We start from the raw sequence: 20593 nt of genomic DNA, 5'->3' as shown, positions 1-20593 counted from the left end.
TCAGTGAGCAGCAGAAAGTCCCTAGTTTATAGGAAGGCTGTGAGTGCACTTCAGAAATCCTGGAATGTGAGTTAATTGTAGGAGACCTACATTTTTATGGTTTTGAAGAACGTAATTCTTAATAATGTACAAGTGTCCCACTTTCATAATAAGATCATGGTAGAATATGGTAGAATATGTTTATGTATTCTTAAATTTTAAAATTCAGTAAACCATATTAAGTGAATTTTTCCTTCCTAGATGTTATTTATAAAACATTACTTTTAATGGAGGAGAGACAAGTATTAAGGACATCCTTGGAGACCATGGGAAATAGAACTATTACATTGGGGGATGCTGATGTATGTGTCTGATGATAAGTATATGGCCATATGGTGGTAATATTGCAGACCTGATATGAATGACAGTGAACCTATGTCATTGTGACGCTAAAGCAACAGCATTTTTAAAAAAATTCACTGACTATGAACTGCCATTGCCAACACCAAATATGTATGAATATTGATTTAAAACTGGGGAGGAAATTAATAATTCTGAATTCAAGTGACTCAAATACAAAGTATAAAAACAAAGAAATTTCCATGTAAAATAAATATAAGCAACTAAAATCTAAATGATTATAGAAATAAAACACAGATACATAGGCAAATATAATTCAGAAAGGAAATACAACAGAAGATATCTAATATAAAATCCCTTACAGATGAATAATTTTCAACCTATATGGACATTTATAGAAAATGACTAGATTTTGGCAATGTGGTAATAGATGTTTCACTTCAAGTAAAGAGTATATATGAAAAGGAATATTCACTAGTCAGATGAAGAAAGAAAATGATAGGTGCAATAGAGGTGATGAGAGTAAAGTCCCATGTTTAAGAGAGGTAGAATTGAAGCATCTGGAAATACCAGGAAGAAAGATTTTGTACTTTAAAAAATTTCATAAAAAATCTAGGAAGACGCACTTATCTCTGTTCCTGGGAAAGCTAATTTGAATTGCACTTCTATAATTTTTTTCTAATTACATGAATACGAAGAAAAAAAATCACATTATTTTTATGTAACAAAGTAATTTAGGGAGAAACGGAATACAGAGTAACCACAACAAATGCATGAAAGACCATCTTCATTATGTATATTATGTCCTGAAAAACGCTTTCACAGAAGTAGATAAAAGGCATTTAGAAAATGAGACAATACATGATGTCATAAATTAAAAAGAGAAAATCAAAAAACAATTGGGATGACATCAGAAAATAAGAAAAATATCAGTTCAAAATTGAAATGTAATGCATAATAAATAGAATGACCAGAAATGGTTAAGTAGAAAGCAAAAGGAAAAGCAGATAGTGTTGAAAAGAAATTTTGTGGAGAATGTAAAAGATTTGGGGGAAAAAAGGAAAAGAATGAAGAATGGCATAGTTGGTCTAATATCTGAACACTGCAGTGTCTGAGCCAGAAATCCAAAGCAAAGACTTGAAAGAAATGCTAAAAATTACAATTTGTTTTTTTCTCTGGAAGGAAATTCATTGAAGCTGCGTGTCAGAAGTGCATGCTGTGCACTGACTGACTCGGAAGGACTAAAAGCAAGGGATATTCTAGGAAAATTAATCAGGTTAACAAAAATGTGAAAACATTTACACTCATATTATGTGAAGGAATTAGAATCTCATCAGTGTTTTGGAGAACAAGATTTTGTGCCAGATGCAAATGGGGTAACATTTGTGGAATGAAATGTGAATCATGGTTTTATACACAGCAACACTGAAATGTAAGTGAAAAAGGCCCTGAAATTCAAGTTATCCTGCTAGACCAAGATGAGTATTTTTGGCATGACCCATTCCAGGTGACTGAACATAGTTCAGTAAATGAAATTTCAAAAACCCATTGACAGGAGGACTTATGATAAGCTGTCAGTTTCCAGTTATTTTTTCAACTAACACTCAATGATTAAGATTCCATGAGTGAGTGTATCACCTTGGTGGGAGCCAATACAGAGACCAGATATTATAATTCATATAGCTCTAATATTGTTTAGGGTACTTATCAGTATATTTCTTTACTTATTACGTAAAGAATAAGAAATGTAAGTAGCAAAGGTACAAAAACTGTTTAATATGACATAAAATTAAAAGTAAAACCTATTTCTAAGACTTCATCTAAGTCTTTGGATTAAAAACTAAAGTGCCACTTAGTTGTTCATTCACAATGGAGTAGAAGGGTGAGCACATAAGTGTCTCCAAGCGCCATAAGATCTCCAGTTCTACTCAGCTTCAGGCTGAGGCCTCCAGCTCAGCATCCTTGTAGCAGTCAGTTGTAGGATCTGCAACACAAATACGGGATCTGGAATCACTGGGGAGGTACAGAGGTGGTAGGAGCTTAGGTTTCCCTGAGGTGGTTTGCAGGACTCAAAAGTTACCTCAGACCAACCCCAGAGAGGTGATCTTCGGTCCATGATATCCCAGGAGCCAGATCCAGAGGGACTGAATTCCTACTGCTGCTGTCTGCAGAAGGTGCTGTCTACGACTAAGAGTGTCTCTAAATTTCCAGGCAAAGGGCTGTGACCTGATTGCTAGATTGGGCACCTTTCAAGTGAATGTCCTCTGAAGAACAAAACTGATGCAGAGGAAAAGGTGGGCTCGAGTCCTCTAGAAAGAAAAGGCAGAGTCCCATCTCCCTGGGGCAGGCGAGGGGCAGGAATTCTGAAGGGAGAGGCATGGAAGTGATAACCTTGCTCCCTCCACCCTGGTCCTCAATAGCATCCAGTGGTGAAAGCCTCAGATCAAAAAGGGACAGATTCTTGGAGCGCTTTCCCTATTTAACAGTGTCATTCTAAATCAAACACTGAGCTTACTGTGCAACCCATTTTAATATAAAGTGACTGTGATGCCAAAATCATATATTTTCTTACATTAAGATATTCCAACATGTATTACAAAACACTCATCATAATCTAATAAGAGTTATTACTTAAATGCTATAAAATAAATAAGGAGACTTAAGTAACATGCAATCCTCTCTGATTTTCTCATTCCTAGCAAGCCCTGCAGGGAGATTTCCTTTGTGCTTTGTGTTTGTTTGAATTCTACATACATGAATAAATTGTAAAGAAGTACAGCTTGAGAAAATGAGTGTGAGCTGAAGTGGGATGTGGAAGGAAACTACAGAGGCTTAAAACCCCAGGGCTTGGGCAGCAGTGACTCAGGTCCCACTGAGGTAGAAAACAGGGCCTCAATAGCTACCCTGTTTGCCTGAGAGTGACCCCACTGTTCTGGGTTCTGGATTGAATAATGGGCAGCCATAAAGTCATGCTTTCATCCTCACCTGCGCACCTATGGATGCAAAATCATCTGTGAATAGGGTCGTCAGAGATCTTACTAGTGAAGGGGAGGCCAGCCTGCATCTGGGTGACCTTAATCCTATATGCTTGGAGTCCTTCCAAAGAGAGGAAGACTAGACAAATTCAGAGCAGGAGCCCCGGGAGACAGATGAAGACAGATGATCAGTTGATGGAGGCAGAGGTTGAGTTATGTGTTGCTGGCAGCATCAGGGAAAGCATCATCATGCTGACACCTAGATTTCGCGTCTAATCTCCTAAACTGAGTGTCAGTTCCTGTGTTTACCTCAGTTAATCACTGCTATCAGATAAAGCAGCCCTGGCAAACTAACACAGGCTAATTCACCCTTTCCCTATGAGAACTGGTGGCACTCTAGGTTACTCCACAGTGTCCACCACACTCAGAAAGAAAGACAGGAGGATTTGGCAGGCCTTAGTGGATTGGGAGGGCAAACTTTGGTCCTGAAGAGGGCTAGAGCCCTCCTACAAATTAAGGAGCTAAGGGAAGGCATAGCTGATCAGCTTTAGGGCTTACGTGGAAAGCACTTCTACTCATGGGGAGAGGTTCTCAGGGCACCCTTCACTTGCCTGTGCTCATGTTCCCCATCAGATTCCTATCTCCGCCTCCATATTCACACACAGTTGCAGGCACTCCAGCAAACTCCTCATGAACGCTGAATTTCCTGAAGTGGCAAAGAAAGTTAGTGCACGTGAACTTGTTTCCCTTCCCTCTTCATCCTACCCACTACTCCACACTAACATGTCTTCTTCCTCTTCTTCCTCTCTTTTTGCATCGTTGATTCCTTCTGTGCATTCTCGGAAAAGAAGGCTGATGTCAACAGACTCCTCCTCCTCAAAGAGTGTAGGCAGCTGCAGGGTAGAGAACACACTTGCTTTTCCAGAGCCATATGTGGAGGAACACGGCAGTGAAGGGAGAGTCCATCCCAGAAAAAACTTCCCAGGGGCCAACCCCACATGATGTGGGCCAATGCTTCAGACTTCAGCACAACTTCTTGCCTGGGCCATTCAGGGACACACCAGTTGATGTATGGTGCATAGTGGGGTTGGAAATCCATGCAATGTTAAAATACAGTAGGTGAAGAAGGTGGAGAAACATTTTAAAAACATTGTCAATTGTATAACCTCACCTTCCTGGAGGCTACCAGGACCTTTGAGATGACAATTGTAAAAGGAGAGGAAAAGAGAAGAGCTACAAAGGAATGTTTACAAAGAAGAAACAGGAAGATTTTAAAATTAGGCAAGAAGAGGAAATAAATTACATGCATATTGCCATTCTCTACGTCTGACTCTTCTGAGTCCGAGAAAAACGCCTCTGAGTGTACCATTGCGGTGACCGTGATAGGGTGACCTTGCAAAAGGAAAGGAGAAAGTTAGGGTTCAGGGGAGAATTAGAGCCCCTATTGTCTTTGTCATACCGTGACCTGAGCTTGGCACCCAATTCTGTCTGTATCACTCCCAACTTTCTTTGGGCCTCGATAGCATCTCCTGTGCCCTGTGTGGTTGGCCTAATGTCAACAGGGTCCATTTACCAGACCTCACATACTATAACTTTGGGGAGGAATGCCCATTTCCTCCTTGTCCTCAAAGAAGGCAGGCATATTCTCTATGTCTTGCTAAGCATGATGCTGATTTCCTTTCCATCATCTTGCCTCAGAACCTCCCTGCCTCTCTTCTCTCTCCCAGTACTGCTTATTTCCTTTATTCTTGTCTTTCATTCACATTGTTCTTCCTTATGAGAACATAGGGGAATGATCAAGCATATCATGCCACCCTCTCCATTCAATGGATTGGCCTATTACCAATTCAACCAATGCCAGATGCAACGCTCAGGATCTGGAGTTGAATCAGATCTTGTGGAAGAGAGCTACCACCAACCCCCAAAATCAAGTGGTTTTTGAAGTGTCTGTTATGGCTTTAGGTGTGAAGCAAACATTCTGTCCTCTCAACATCTCCATAGGTTCCAAAAAAAAAAAACAAAAAAAAAAAAAACAAAAAACGATTTAGAGAGGATTAACAGGAAATTAGACGTAAAGTAACTTGTCCACATTCCCTTATCTTGCAAGTGTGTTAATAGCCTTGTGTAGAATGTGTGGCCATTTAAATGAATTCAGCCTTCTAGGCTCCATCAAGCCTTCTTAGGCCTGGGTACCTTGGGTGCTTTGAGAAGCCTGTGGAAAGGCACAGGGAGAGAAAGGAATATTGCTTGAGAAACAGGGCATTGCTGACCATAGCACTGAATTCAAAGAGCAGGAGGAAACCTGTGGCCCTGCTGCCAAGAGGCTCTGATTTGGGCATACTCAATTCCAGAGCACCAGCTCAGTAGGACTCTGAGAGCCAGTGTGTGAAACAAGTCAGTGGCCCATTCACACAAGTCCTCAGAAAGCCTGCTGGGCTTTGAAAGCTCTTCTGGGGCAACTGGAATCAAACCATTCTCAGATGTAATTAAATTTAGGTTTCCAAACTACATTGGCATTTTGGATTTGGGTTGGAAGTGCAAAATAGTAGTGAGTTCAAGAATGTGCTTTAGCCACGCCTCTCAAGGACACAGGTACATGCTAAGCCCAGAGAAAATGTTCTTCATGGCTTCCAACCCATGGTTAACCTTTAAAGCAGGATCCACAGTAAGGATGGAACATGAAGAAAGTAAAACTAGATCTAAAATTGCACGGGATGAGGCCCTACTTCTCAAGTGCCATCTGGCACTAGCTAAAAACACTTTGTCCCAGGTCCAGGTGACAACCTGAGAGGTTGTGTCCCAACAGACCCGCTCCATTGAAGTTCAACACTTAAATCCAAACCACAATCTCTTGTATCAGTTACTATGGGAGGCTAAGCAAAGGAAACCAAAGTTTTGTTGTCAGACTGTTGAGAAGACATGAAAAAACTAATCCGTGGGAAGTTAATTAAAAAAAAAAATACATGGAAATTTCATTTAACACACAATACACACAAAGCTCACGGTCATTATATCTCCTACTTTTATGTTATTGAAAACGAAAAGATGGAAGCAGGCCCTCATAAGTATTTCCTATACTTTCTAATATCATGCCCCCTTCCATAGACTCGAAGGCACCAGGTATAACTACTGATCTTGGTATCTTCTCCACTGGATCCTTCCTTGAGAATTGTAACCTACCTGGATTGTCGTCATCGTCATCACTGCTAGTGGAGTCATACTTGCGGTCCGCAAGCCAGTCTTTAGGAAAACAAAGATCCACAGGACCGTTATTAAGGATTGGGCCACTCCCATCCCTCCCTTCTTCCTTGAGACCTTGCTGGCTACCATAGGAAAACCCAGCTCTCTACCCTGGGTTCTAAGACCTTCCTGGGTCCCTCTGGAGCCTGAGGCCTTAGCAAGAATTTGCAAAGTGCCTGCAAGTGAGGGAGAGGAGGGGAAGGTATCAGCTCTCAACTTCTCACTCCCTTATTTAGCTGGAAAATAGAGCACTGACCTCCAATCTTGTCACCCTGAAATTATGACTCTTTGGGCATGCTCTGTCTTAGATGAGTTCAAAGCACAGACCTAGTGCTAGACTCTGGGCTGCTGCCTTGGGGAGCATTTTGTGAGGATGAACATGTTCCCTTCTGCATCATCCCTACCACAGCTGCCAGCACAAATGGGCGTTGGGCTTTAGCAAAACTGCAAAAACTAGAATCTGCTCTAGATGCCCTGGCTGTGTGAACTAAAATGAAAAATGTTGACGAATTCGTAGGAGAACTTTAGAGACTCTGCCAGGCAGAAGGGGCTTGAAGAAAACGTGTGGATTAGGAGTCAAAGCACCTAAAATCTCAAGTTCTTTGGTCTGTATTCATTAAATGTCCAGTTCTGAAGATTTTCTTTCACCTTCTCGAAACTTCCCTGTCTCATATGTTAATGAAGGGACATGTATGTCTGCCTTTCTTTCATCCTGACCATTCAAAATGCTATGAGGTATAAGTAAAGCCTTACAAAGAGGAGAGATTTATGATTAAGCCAAGACATATTATTACATCCCAGAAAGAAGGGTCCTGTACCACATTTCAGTCCCTGTAGAGCTTCGTGAAAATTGTCTTTGATGTTGATGGATTATTCTTGCGTTATTGCGGTACACTTGACATATTGTAAGCCACACTAATTTAGGACATAATTTGATAATATTTGAAGAGATATTGATGGGATTTTTTACAAAGAAAGTTGACACGAGTCATTGTGCTGTTTGGTGTGTGAAAAATCCAGAAAACACATTAAAGACTCACATTTGTACGCATGCCCGTTGAGAATCAAAACGTGTATCCTGAGAATCACATCACAAACATACACATGTAAACACACACCACTTTCATGCAGACAAACACATGCCAACTAATCAGTACTCGACTTCTTAAGAAAGACAACCCTAGTTCTTACCTGGAATGTCCATTTCATTCACCACACCCAAATCCTCATTCCCTCAAGGAGGTTGTCACCAGGAACCTCTTTAAACTCAATTGACAAGGAAGGCTCATGTTTTTTAATATCTGGACTTTTTCTCAGCAAGTGTATGACTTCAGAATACTTACCATTGTTGCTTGCTCTTGGGATTGGCTGCAATTTTACAGAGAAGATAATGCCGTAAGAATCAGAACTTAATCTATAGTGATACAAGAGGCTTGTGTCCTCTTGGAGACTTCAGAATACAAGAGGGAAAGAATGAAGTTAAGGAAAACCAAAAGCAGGTGTAAAGCATGAACAGTCCTGGGTGATGCATCTCTCAAGTACATTTTGATTACTAAGTACAAAATTCTTAATTCCAGGTGAAAAAATTTCTGCTAAAGAATGTCCTCCTGCCATATAGTTTATAACCTGATGCTGTCATTTATGATTGCCCCCTTTAAACTGGGATTAGCTCCTAAAAGATGCCCACTGAACACTGACCCACCAAGCATTTGAACCTCTCATCTATATTGTACGTGGTCAAATTTTCATAACTGAATTGGATGAGAAATGAAAGAAACCAAGAATGCAATGGTTCTATCTCAGATAAAGAAAGTTGGCCTTACCTTGGTGTAAGTAAATGGAGTGTGCTCTATGGCCTTGGCCCTTTGAAGTTCCTCCAGCAGGCCCTCAGGGGGAGCTAGGAAGACAGAGAGTTAGCATCAGTACATTGGGGTAGTTGCTCTGGGTTCAGTCAAGAAGCATTGCTTGACTTGGACGAGGGATTAGAATAACAAGGAGGCAGGTATTCAGCAAGACTAAGTGAGCTGCTAAGGAGTGGAAGGAGGGCAACAGGGAGGAGCAGTAACACAAAGGGACGCAGTCCTTGGCACTGTGGCTAAAGACGTCCCAAAGCACCATAAAAGGAACCTGCAAAGGTACTAAAAAAGAGGATGTTGTTCAATGACAGTTTCTTACCACTCCTCCTGCCCATTTTGAAGCCCACTGTTATTGTTGAACTTTGAACATTTAAATACACGTAAAGTGTGCAATTATCATGGGATATGAACAAAAACCCAATCCACCTAAGGGGAACACAACTGCTAAAAGTACTGTACAATGTGGCCATTTTTCTTCCTCTAAAACAGAAGGACCCCTCTATTTCTTATGCCCACATGGAAGGTAAAATCAGGATGCTTTCCACAGTAAAGAAAGCATGAAACTCCTAGTTTAAATCATCTAGATGTTTTTAAAAAAGAAGTAAAGTGATGCCAAAATACATACCATTTTCACTTACTCCTGAAGCCACCTACAATTAGAGAAATGAAAACAGTCTGAGGACTGGAGCAGGCTGTATAGTGTTTGCACAGTTGGGTTACTCTGTTGCTGCCTTTAGAAAACTAGATGGGAAACGGGTTGAGATGAAGGCCCAAAAAGTAATTGTAACAGACACTTGTGGAAAGGCACAGCATTTCCTGTTTTATGCATCTCTCCCATCTATTGAGGAGGAAACTTAGCCCTATAATGTAGAGGGGACTCCTTGAAGTCCCTCTTGAAGCAGAGATGTTAGTAAAGGGTTCCAAATGAACACTCTTCTGACTCAGGAAATTGCAGACATCATCTATAATTATTTGGTCTGATTTTCATATCTGAACTCAATTGGCAAATAAAAGAAAGGAAAAAAACAAAAAACAAAAAAACTTAAAATCAGCAATTTGACATCAGAGAAAGAATGGGTGAGCATACCTTGGAATTTGATGGAACCTCCTCATCTTCCCTCTCACTGGGGGACTCATCCAGCAGGCCCTTAGGGGTTCCTGGGAGGACACAGAGTAAATGTCAATACATTGGGCAGTGTTCATGGGTTACTCAGAGACCTACCCTGACACTGCAATGGGCAAGAAAATAGGGACCTGAGGGGTAATAAGTCTGTAAAAATATATTGCTGGGCCATCCTCCTTGGTTGAAGAAGGATGGTAAAGGAGAAGAGGAACAGGGAAAAAAAATGAGAAATGAAGACTTTGTGTCTGTGTACCTAAAGGCATCCAAATTCAACATGATATATTCAATCTAAAAATAGTATTAAACAGATGGTATTACTTACAGAGCTCCATCACTTTTCCTTCCTGTTTTTTATAATAGTTGTGTTTTTATTATTTTCTTTAAGATTTACTTTTTATTTCTCTCCCCTTCCTCCCTACTGCTCCCCCCCCCCCCAGTTGTCTGCTTTCTGTGTCCATTCGTTGTGTGTTCTTCTGTGTCCACTTATATTCTTGTCAGCAGCACTGGGAACCTGTGTCTCTTTTTGTTGTGTCATCTTGTTGCGTCAGCTATCCATGTGTGTGGAGCCATTCCTGGGCAGGCTGCGCTTTTTTCATGCTGGGCGGCTTTCCTTATAGGGCACACTCCTTGTGTGTGGGGTTTCCCTGTGTGGGGGACAACCCTGCGTGGCACTGCTCTCCTTGTGCGCATCAGCACTGCGTGTGGGCCAGCTCATCGCATGGGTCAGGAGGCCCTGGGTGTGAACCCTGGAACTCCCATGTGGTAGGTGGACACTCTGTCCGTTGAGACAAAATCTGCTTCCCCCTTCCTGTTTTGAATCTAGACAAGTTGTCAATGCCCTTTTGAACTTTCCAAGGTCATTTCCATCTCCACTAATGCAAAGTGCTCCTACTACAATACTAATCTGTTGTATAGTGTTTTATTTATTCATTTATTGATTGACTGGATTTAATTCTAGACAAGGTATTCTTTTGTATTGAGTCACTAACACGTGTCATAAAGATAATTATAGGGTTTGTCATAATACTCATGGACTACCATTTACAAGTACCCAATGTTCACCATGTGATATTTTCCCTTCATCTTCCTTTTCATTACCATGTTTTTGTATTCATTGCGTGATGTGACTCTCCATGCTTATATGATCCATCCCACAGTGGGAGAGTTAGTTAGGATCGATTGAGGGTTGAGCATGAATCTCTATACTAGCTATAAGGGAAACTTGAAATACGAATGATGAACATGAACCTAATGGCTAAGAGGGAATTTGAGTTCTTACTCATTACTCTTCCTCAAATGAGTAGCTCACAGAATGATCTTTTTTTTTTTTTTAATGGCTTATGGTGATAATGTTATTAAATAGATGAAAATATCTCTCCTTGTCTGTCTGCTTGGGCCATGTGCTGAGCTGTGAACCAGTACTGGCAGCGATTGGCAAGCTTGTCCTACTAAAACCTCATGAGTCTGAGAGTCTGTGAGTTTACCAGCAACATGTGGGGCTCTCTCTGTGTTTTCCACACTAATAACTGTGAATAAGTATCTTGTAAAATGCACCTGCTAACCTGTGTTATGTGACCCCTGTGAATATCTAACACATGAGTGTCATGTTTAAGAAATGCCTAGGGCACATACATATATATAGGCAGTGGAAATTCCTTCATTGTCCCTAGTGACCCATACCTGTGATTAGGTAATATTCAGTAGTTCAGAGTAGTAGTATAGGGGTTACATGCCTCAGTCCAAATCTTGTCTCTACAACGTAGGAATTTGAAATCTCGGGTCATTAATTTATGCCCCTCAGAACCTGGCTGTAAGGGATAGGGAGAGTTTACATAATTCCAGGAATGATTCTAGTGAGATGTTTGCAGGTTATTGTATGCAATATGTGCTGTGGTGATGTGATGGTGTTTTAGAAAAGTTTCAATGACAGTTGTCCTGTGTATGTTGGACGCTTCACTTAGGGAAACACACAGCAATGCCCCAACACACACCTTCTCAATCCCTCCAATAGGCTCACTCATACACACTCCATGACTGCCATAGACACAAATCCACACAAGTGAAGTGAATACATCTACTGGGAGAACAATAGAGCATGACCATATTCCTTATCAGGAGGAATTAATGTTTAATGTGTAACCATACCTCAGAAAATCCCACCAGTAACTGGAACCACCTTGGCTTTCCAGGCAAACCTAGGATCTAATTCAAAATTACCTCAATTCAGTAATTCTAGATACATACCAGCAGTTTGACTTTCTCCTGGGGCCACCTGCAATTAGAGAAAACCTTATGAGGATCAGACCATGTTTTGGCTGTTTGCAAAGGATTTTTGCTTGATTTGCAGCATTAGAAATTCAGGTGTGAAATAGGGGTCAAGCAAACCTGATGAGCAGGTGTAGCAGACACACCAAGAAAGGCATGAGCTTTTCCTGGACGCACATTTGTTAAATTCAATTTGTGTGGCGATTACAAATTCTTAATCCAAGGAGAACAAAATTGTAGCTGAGCAAAAGCCTACTTTGTCAACTTCTGCTCCCCTTTGTGGTTGATCTCTTCAATGTTGGATCAGTTAGAAGAGGCCCCACATGATGCTTCCCACCCCAAGGAAATGGAGTATTTCATCGAATATGTTCATGATCAGGTATCCTCATCTGAAATCAATTCCAATGGAAGAGACCAAAAAATCAACTTTAGATCAATGACTAGTAAGCTCACCTTGGCTTTAAATGGGACCTCTTCATCCTCTTGATCACTTGGAAGTGCCCCCATCAGTTGTTCCTGGTCTTCTAGGGTGACACAGAATGACTCATCACATTGGTGTGTTTCTCATAAATTTCAAAGTAAATTTATAGTCTTGGACAAGATTCTTAATTGTGTAGAGGAGGTAGTTTATCAAGCATGCTGAGAACTGCTGTGGGACCATCGTCCATCATGAAGGAAGGATGCAAAGAGAGCAGCCAGAAAGAAACAAAAATATATATCCCTAGCTCTGAAGCAAATATCAACCTAAATCTTCTGACCTTACCCAGTGTACAAATGGCACTGAAAAACATGCTATGATTCAATGCCTGAGTCCCATCATCCCTCCTCTTTATAGTATATCTCAACTTAAGTGCCAGTATCTTCTGGACAACTCCAAATGAATTCAATCTCCATGCCACATATATAGACACTGCATTTACCATTTGTTCTACAGAAATTTGTCACTTGATTAGAAGCAAAGTTTTCTGGTGGTCTGGATTCCATTCCATGTAATGCATTCTATTGCATTTATTCACTAACCCATTGGGATAAAGATAACATATCACAGAAGATTGGGAGTACTAAAATCTTACCATTTAAATAGCAACACTTATTAATCACATGGTTTTACTTCCAGTCTTTCTTTTCCACACCAAGTGTGGGTAGCCATTGAAATATTGAATGATATTGAAATATCACTGGCCATCAAATATGGGATAGCCATTATGTAGGGACATATAGATTGAGTGTCAACACCCACAAATGCAACTCTTTAGGAATGTTTCCACAAGGGGTTTGGACACCAGGTTAAGAACCAAGATGTATCTGCATTCTTATTTTTCAAAGACCATCTTGTGGGACTCGTGATTTGAGTGCCTATCGTGTCCTTTGGGATGATGCTGTCATATGTACTAAATTGTCCTCCCGATGCCTATCTGCTTTGGGTAAGCTCCTGAGCTGTGACCTCAATCCAGTTATCATGGATCATGCCATCCTATGTGATGCCTCATGACTCTCAGAATTTGGAGCTGCTCATTAGCATGTATGCTTACTGTGTCCTTTGAGCACTAATAACTGTATCAAAGTCTCTGGTGGTCAGCACAGGGAGTTGGCCTAGGTCATGTGAACACTGAGGCTACTTTATAATGATGGGCAGTTTTGGTCTCTTTGTGGGCTCATGTAATTCTGGGGTATGCATCTATACAGATGCTGTAACTCCCTTGTATGGTTTCTGGTAAGCATATGGCTGAGTGGCAAGGTCAGGTCTGTAACTCAAGGTATGATGACATGTGACTAGGTTCCCATTTAGGACCTTCCCTTTAGCAGTGCAAGAGCTTGGGATGTTCACCTTTGCCCTCAGTTTTCCATCTGTGTTGTGGTCGTAGAAAGCAAACCCCAGATCCAGCTTTGGTGAGTGTGGAACAAGTTCATGTACATAGAACATGCAGTGGTGATGGGGTATACTTGAGAAAACTGTCCCTGTTGTCCCTGGTAATTGTCCAGTCTAAATGGGATATAACATCTGGGAAACTGCTCATGGTTGCCCCCATATATGCACACACACAAAGTCAAAATTACACCACAGAAACTCACACTACACTCCCCAAACCCCCATGCATGCAAAGCCTGCACAACCTAAAGAGATCACAGACAAAACCACAGACTGTAGTAACAAGGGCAGATTCCCTTCACAGAAACCATTTCCTCATCACCATGATGCTTTGTCCAGGATGTCCCCAGCTGAAAGTTTTCTGGAAGTTCCTTATTTCACCTCTATTTTACCCTCAGATGTGGGATTAGCACAGAATACCTACCGTTTTCACTTTCTCTGGAGTTCCCCTGCAATTGCAAAAAAGAAAACACTATGAGGATCCTAGGATGTTGAGTAGCATCTTCTCAGGTATTGGTGATTTTTTTATGAAAACTGATGGGAAGCATTTGTAAAGTCAAAGGCCCCATAAATAAACATGGAAAATACATTAGGAATGGCTCAATTGTTGCCTGATGGATATGACTTTCCAGACCACTGTGATGGGAGTTACAAAAGTTTGAATCCAAGCAGAATACTGGTGCCGAGGCAAAAGCCCACTACCATATGCTATAGAACCTGGTGCTTCAATTTCTAATGCCTTCTTTATCAGGGCACTTTTGGTAAGAGAAGCCTTCCAAATATCCTTTCCCCTGACCAGTGGGTGATATCTATAATTCACACCATCATATATTATGATATTTACTCAATTGAAAAGGACAAATAGGAGAAAGGAGTATTTCTATCTTAGACCAAAACAGATGACCTTACCTCAACATTAGGTGGAACCACTTCATCCTCCCTGTCACGAAGAGGGTCCTCCACCAGGTCTTCCAGGGGAGCTAGGGGGACACAGAGTAACAGTCAGTACAGTGGGGTGTGGCTGATATTATTCAGGGATCTTTGCTTGACCCAGACAGGGGCTTACAAAGCGCAGGTCCGGGTGGTCAGGAAACATGGACTGTGGAGTTACCCAGACACACTTCATGGAAGGAGGAGACCAAAGAGAGGAAGCATGGGCATCAGAAATAGGATTCTTGGTTTTGTAGCTAAAGAGAGTCTAAATCAATGTGAAATAGCTCACGAACAAGTGGTACTAAAATGTACAATATGATACAGTGATATGGTTCCAACTCTTATGCGGCCCATTCTGAAATCCAGCAAAATTGCCAGAATCTCATTGACATCATGAGATACTGCTTCACACTCACAGATCTTTGCTGACTTTGAGTTTCTCATTTGTTCTACAGGATTTTTTAAAATTTTCAACAAGGTAACATCTACATAACATGTAATTTGCCAGTTTACCCATTTTTATCTATACAATTAATTTACTATCATCAATTAATTACATGTCCAATGTTGTGTTACCCTCCCATCAAACATTCAATTCCAAATTTTCTCATTACCTGAAACAGAAACTCTATAGCCATTAACCAATGAGACTAATCTATCTCCCTAGCCCTGGTAATAAAGTCTAATCTCCTTTTCTTTCTCTGAATTTTCTTTTTCTTATATTTCAAAGAAGTACATTGAAACAGTATCTTTCTTTCATATCTTCCTTATTTCCTCAGTATAATGTTTTTAAGTATCATGCATATAGTAGGGTGCGTCAGAACTTCTTTACTTTGTGTGGCCCATCCCATTCATGGATATGCTTTTTTTTTTTTTTTTTTTTACTGATTCCCATATTGATAGACACTTGGGTGGTTTGAAACTTTTGGCCATTCTGAATGATGCGGCAACAAACACTGAGTTTTCAAATACCTATTTGTGTCCCTCTTTTAAGTTAAATTCTTTTCATATATAGACCTAGTTGTTAGATTGCTGGTCCCATGGTAATCCCGTGTTTATCTCAATGAGGGATTGCCAAACTATTTCCCAGTGTGGCTGATCCATTTTACATTCCTTCCACCAATGTATGGGCCTTCCAGTTGATTCACAGCCTCCCTTGTATTTGTTATTTTTCATTTTATTTCCTCTTAAAAACATTAGCTACCCTACTGGTTATAAGGGGCACCTCATTGTGGTTTTGATTGGCATTTCGTTGAGGATTAATTATATTGAGTATCATTTCTTGTGCTTATTATCAGTTTGCGTATATTCTTTCAAGATACATCTACTCAAGACTCAGCTAGTTTCCAACCCAGGAGTCCACACTCCAAGTTTACCTGCTTTGCTTAACAACAGCTACATTATTCATGTATCATCTCCCTTTTGAATGAATCTGACAAAGATGGCAAAGATCCTATTGTTGACAGCCTAAGTGTAATGACTGTTCTTCTGAATGAATGAGTTTCCTGTTAACAGAGACCCAGTCAAGTGAGATGAATGGCAATTACAAATGATAGTGGTCTTATTTATTGTGAAGTCCTTTGTCCCAAAATGCATAAAAACATCACTTTGGATTATGTTTTACCTTAATTATAAGTGTCTCAATTGATATATTTGCCAAGGCATGGAATGAACCATAACTTAACTTTGAATAGAGTTCTGAGTGAAGAATTAGGAGACCTTTATAGTGACCCCAATGTTGGCAGCACCTAAATGGGAATATATTTCTTTGCTGTGCTGTATGTGTGTTTGTGTGGAGTGGAGTGGAGAAAGGCGGGATGGAGAAAGGATTGGGAGAGGAGTGTTTAGGAGAGGTATAATAAGACACTGACCAATATTTTACCAGGAAGTGCTCCTGTGCAGTGCCTACACGATGACTGAAACAGTGATTAAGGCATCTAGGAAATGGGTAATTTTCAAATGACACTTGAAGTAAATGACAAAATAATTTTATGTGTAAGACACTAAGTGTTTATCATAAAGTTCCAATTCTTTGAGTAATTCTCAAAGAAAGAAAAATGAAAAGATATCAGAAAAAAATGTAAATACCAAAGCATTTGCAACAAAGTTTTCAGGAACTCAAAAGGGGAAAAGAAATAAAATTAAACCTCCCCAGAAACATGAAACATTTCCCTAGCCAGAGAGCACACTGATGTAGAAGAAGGCATGTAATACCATTCCCAAGCTCCCTTATCCAATCAGCCAGTGTCCCTGTAAAATGAGAAGGGACACAGAAAGAAACAGTAAAGGGAGAAGGCTATATGAATGTGGAGGCAGAGGCTGGACTCCTGCAGCTACATGCCATGGATCACCAAAGATTGCCACCCTCCACCAAAAGAGAGGGAAAGCCAAAGGAGAACTCTTCCCCTAGGGCCTCCAGAGGGAGCATGGTGCTGTGACACATTGATTCCAGACTTCTGCACTCCAGAGCTGTAGAAGAACACATTTCTAGGTCTTATTCTTTCTGTTTGCTATTATGTGGCCAAGATTTTGGTACTTTGTATGGCAGCCCTGGAAAATGAATATAGTACCCTTCATGATATGGAAGGCTCCATACAAATGACCACCACTGCTGATTCACAGCCAGTTTCTTTCAACTAATAATTGACACATGCAAGGACATGAGTGTTCTGCACATCTCAGGACGATCTCAAGGACTGCCATAGAAAACAATGCTTCAAGCAGGGGTGCTGCTGTGGGCTCTAGAGACATCTGGACACTTGAGGCCTTTCAGCCAAACTCAGGAAATTGGCACCACATGGGTGGGCCTTATCTTAGAATATATGATAGCCAGTCTCCCTGGTGTATCAGAGTTAGGCTCATTTCCTACACACGGTTTTTCTGCCCATGTATTTGAACCTATACTTATCACTATATCCATTTTTAGATGTATGTCCCAGAGACTTAAATCTGCAGTGTGTTCATATGCCAGGGGAGCCCTGAATCTCAGCAGAGTTGCAGCCAACACCTACTCTCCAGTTCCTCAGATTCACCCAGGCTGAGTAACAAAAGAAGGATGATGGACAACGCCCATCGCAAAAGACAGAGAGTATCTAGCACTGCAAGCAACAGTGTTTCCTCCATCTGCCCCATAGGACCTAAAACCCATCTTAATCAGAAGTAGTGTGGGCATAAGCATTCCAAAATCCTCCAGATTGAGGAATGAACACCCATAACAGGAAAATGTAAATATGGACCAAAGTAGACTGATTATTACTCTAGGACTAGAAGTCCTTTCCACATTGATGGAAAGACAGTGATCACCGCAGTTTCTGTGGGGAAGCACAGGGAAGAATAGGTGTAACATGGGGCATTTTTGGCATATTGGAATTGTTCCACATGGCATTGCAATGACAGATACAGGCCAGTATACATTTTGTCAAAACCTGTAAAATTGTGCAGGGCATAGTGTAAACTGTAATGCCAACTATAGACCGTGGTTAGTAACAATGCTTCCATATTTGTTCATCAATTGTCAAAATATATCACAATAATGAAATATGTTGTTAAATGTGTAAAATGTGAGCAGATGAGGTGGGGTATATGGGAATCCCTATATTTACAAATAACTTTCATGTGATCTAAAACTTCTTTAAAAATGAAGAACATGTGAGTACTGTAGGTAAAGCCCTTAGAAAGGTTGTGGTACAGTGTCACTTTCACATGAATGTTCAATTAGTAAATCTGAAAGGATGTGCAAAAATTTAACAGTTGGTACTTAACGACAGAACCTAGAGGAGTACAGAAAATGGAGGGAAAGTCAATCAAATTTCAATATACAGTTTTTCATATACTTTTATTTGTCTACAAGTACATTATTTTTTGTTATCTCTTTTTTATTCATTTTTAAAAATATATTACATTAAAAAAATATGAAGTCCCATTCAACCCCACCGCCCCCACCCCCCACTCCCCCCACAGCAACACTCTCTCCCATCATCATGACACATCCATTGCATTTGGCAAGTACATCTCTGGGCATCGCTGCATCTCATGGTCAACGGTCCACATCACAGCCCATACTCTTCCACGTTCCATCCAGTGGGCCCTGGGGGGATCTACAATGTCCCGTAATTGTCCGTGAAGCACCACCCAGGACAACTCCAAGTCCCGAAAACGCCTCCACATCTCATCTCTTCCTCCCATTCCCCATACCCAGCAGCCACCATGGCCACTTTTCCCACACCAATGCCACATTTTCTCTGTGGACATTGGATTGGTTGTGTCCATTGCACTTCTATGTCAAGAGGGGGCTTAGATTCCACATGGATACTGGATGTCCTCCTGCTTTCAGTTGTAGGCACTCTAGGCTCCATGGTGTGGTGGTTGACATTCTTCAACTCCATGTTAGCTGAGTGGGGTAAGTCCCATAAATCAGAGTGTAGGAGTTGAAGTCTGTTGAGGTTCAGGGCGTGGCTATCATATTGTCAGTCCAGAGATTCAAATCCCCTAGATATATCTTAAACCCCAGCACCAACTACAAGTCCAGTAAAGTAGCATGAAAGTCTTGTGAAATTGTTGTTATCTTATGCAAAAAACCTACTCTCTGAAATTCTTGAATACAACAATGATTTCCCTTTTTTTTGGGTACATATTTGGAAATCCAGGGAGGGCAGAGTGCTGAGTTCTGTTTGTTATCTTTGATGTCTGAGGCCTCAATGGGAAGTCTCACTGGCTGCACACAACTTGGAAACATGTGGGTAAACTTCACCCATGTCTGTGTTCAGAAGCAATACTTCGATGTGAAGCCTCTGTGAGACCTCTCCATGTATCTATTAAGGCAACACCCCACTTCCCAATACCAAATCTAGTTAGTTTCCTAGTGTTTCCATAATAAATTGCCACAAATTGGGTGGGTTGAGAACAGAAACTTATTCCCTCACAGATCTAGGGACAAAAACTCCAAAATTATCGTGTCCGTAGCACCACTCTCTGTCTCTCTGAGGAGCCTAGCCAGGAATCATTCCTTGACTCTTCTGGCTTCAGGTGGCTCCAGGTGCCCTGGCTTATGGCAGCACAACTCCAGTCTCTTCTTCCATCTTCACATGGCCTCCTTCTCCCAGTGTTGGTCCATCTTCACACAGCTTTCTCCTGTCTCTTACCTTCTTATAAGTGCTCTAGTCATAGAATATTAACACCCACCCTTAATTCAATAGACCTCATCTTAATCACATCTGCAAATACATTATTTCCAAATGAGTCCACCACACACAGTTACCAAGGATTTCTGAATGTAATTTGTGGGACACAATAAAACACCTGAATTTTTGTCACGGGAGTTACATGACAATATGCCTTTGTCAAAATGCACGGAGGGGTAGACAGGAAGCATGATTCTCCAAAACAATGTACTGGTGCTGTCCCTTTAATTGTACACACATCCATAATAATGAGAGTGGTCAACAGGGGAAACAGTGCTGGGTCTGCTCTGGAAGGATGGCAGGGAAACATGTAGGAACTTTATGTACTCTCTGCACAATTTTTATGTGAATCTAAAATTCCTCTAACTATTTATATCATTTTTATAACAACCTCACAACACTTTTTTGAAGTCAACTCTTTCAGCTAAAGTTCATAAATAGATTAATGACCAAACATTACCTTGAAATGCTGTTTACCAGTAAACACAAACCGGCTTTTGTCAGTGCATCTTTCATTATGTGGCTGTGGTGCTATCTACTAACACGATTAATAAAGTTGTCAAACATGAATTTTAAAAAAGATGGTGTCTTAGCCTTTGTATAGGTTTTCCCTCAGTAGGGGACACTATAATAAACCACAGGCAACATTACTGAGGCAATACAATGATTGCAATTCCACTGTACCTTCCAAAGAAGAAGAGTTGCTTGGGGACATTTGACGGCCCTTCCTCTTCCTTGGCCACATGGTGATTTTGCGACGTCTGACAGACGGGGAATGGCGGGCAGTAGACTTTTTGGATTGAGTAGCACAT

General features: G+C 40.9%; 1 protein-coding gene across 1 annotated transcript; it reads right to left on the bottom strand.

Annotated features, from left to right (window-relative positions):
- Positions 1-2091: 2091 nt before the first annotated feature.
- LOC131277656 (uncharacterized) lies at positions 2092-20588 on the bottom strand. The gene is made up of 15 exons (XM_058292721.1): positions 20466-20588; positions 14578-14648; positions 14093-14117; positions 12252-12322; positions 11778-11805; positions 9498-9568; positions 9036-9060; positions 8378-8451; positions 7805-7922; positions 7373-7408; positions 6495-6554; positions 4618-4706; positions 4098-4207; positions 3926-4020; positions 2092-2323 (listed from the first exon to the last, which is right to left on the bottom strand). Exons 1-15 carry the CDS (start codon positions 20524-20526, stop codon positions 2274-2276), a joined length of 984 nt encoding a protein of 327 aa, XP_058148704.1. The 5' UTR covers positions 20527-20588; the 3' UTR covers positions 2092-2273.
- Between the last annotated feature and the right edge of the window lie 5 nt (positions 20589-20593).

This window comes from Dasypus novemcinctus, unplaced genomic scaffold (assembly GCF_030445035.2).
Source record: "Dasypus novemcinctus isolate mDasNov1 unplaced genomic scaffold, mDasNov1.1.hap2 scaffold_258, whole genome shotgun sequence".
Classification (NCBI taxonomy): Eukaryota; Metazoa; Chordata; class Mammalia; order Cingulata; family Dasypodidae; genus Dasypus; species Dasypus novemcinctus.
The sequence above is the reverse complement of the archived record's forward strand: the minus strand, read 5'-3'. Positions and strand labels throughout refer to the sequence as shown.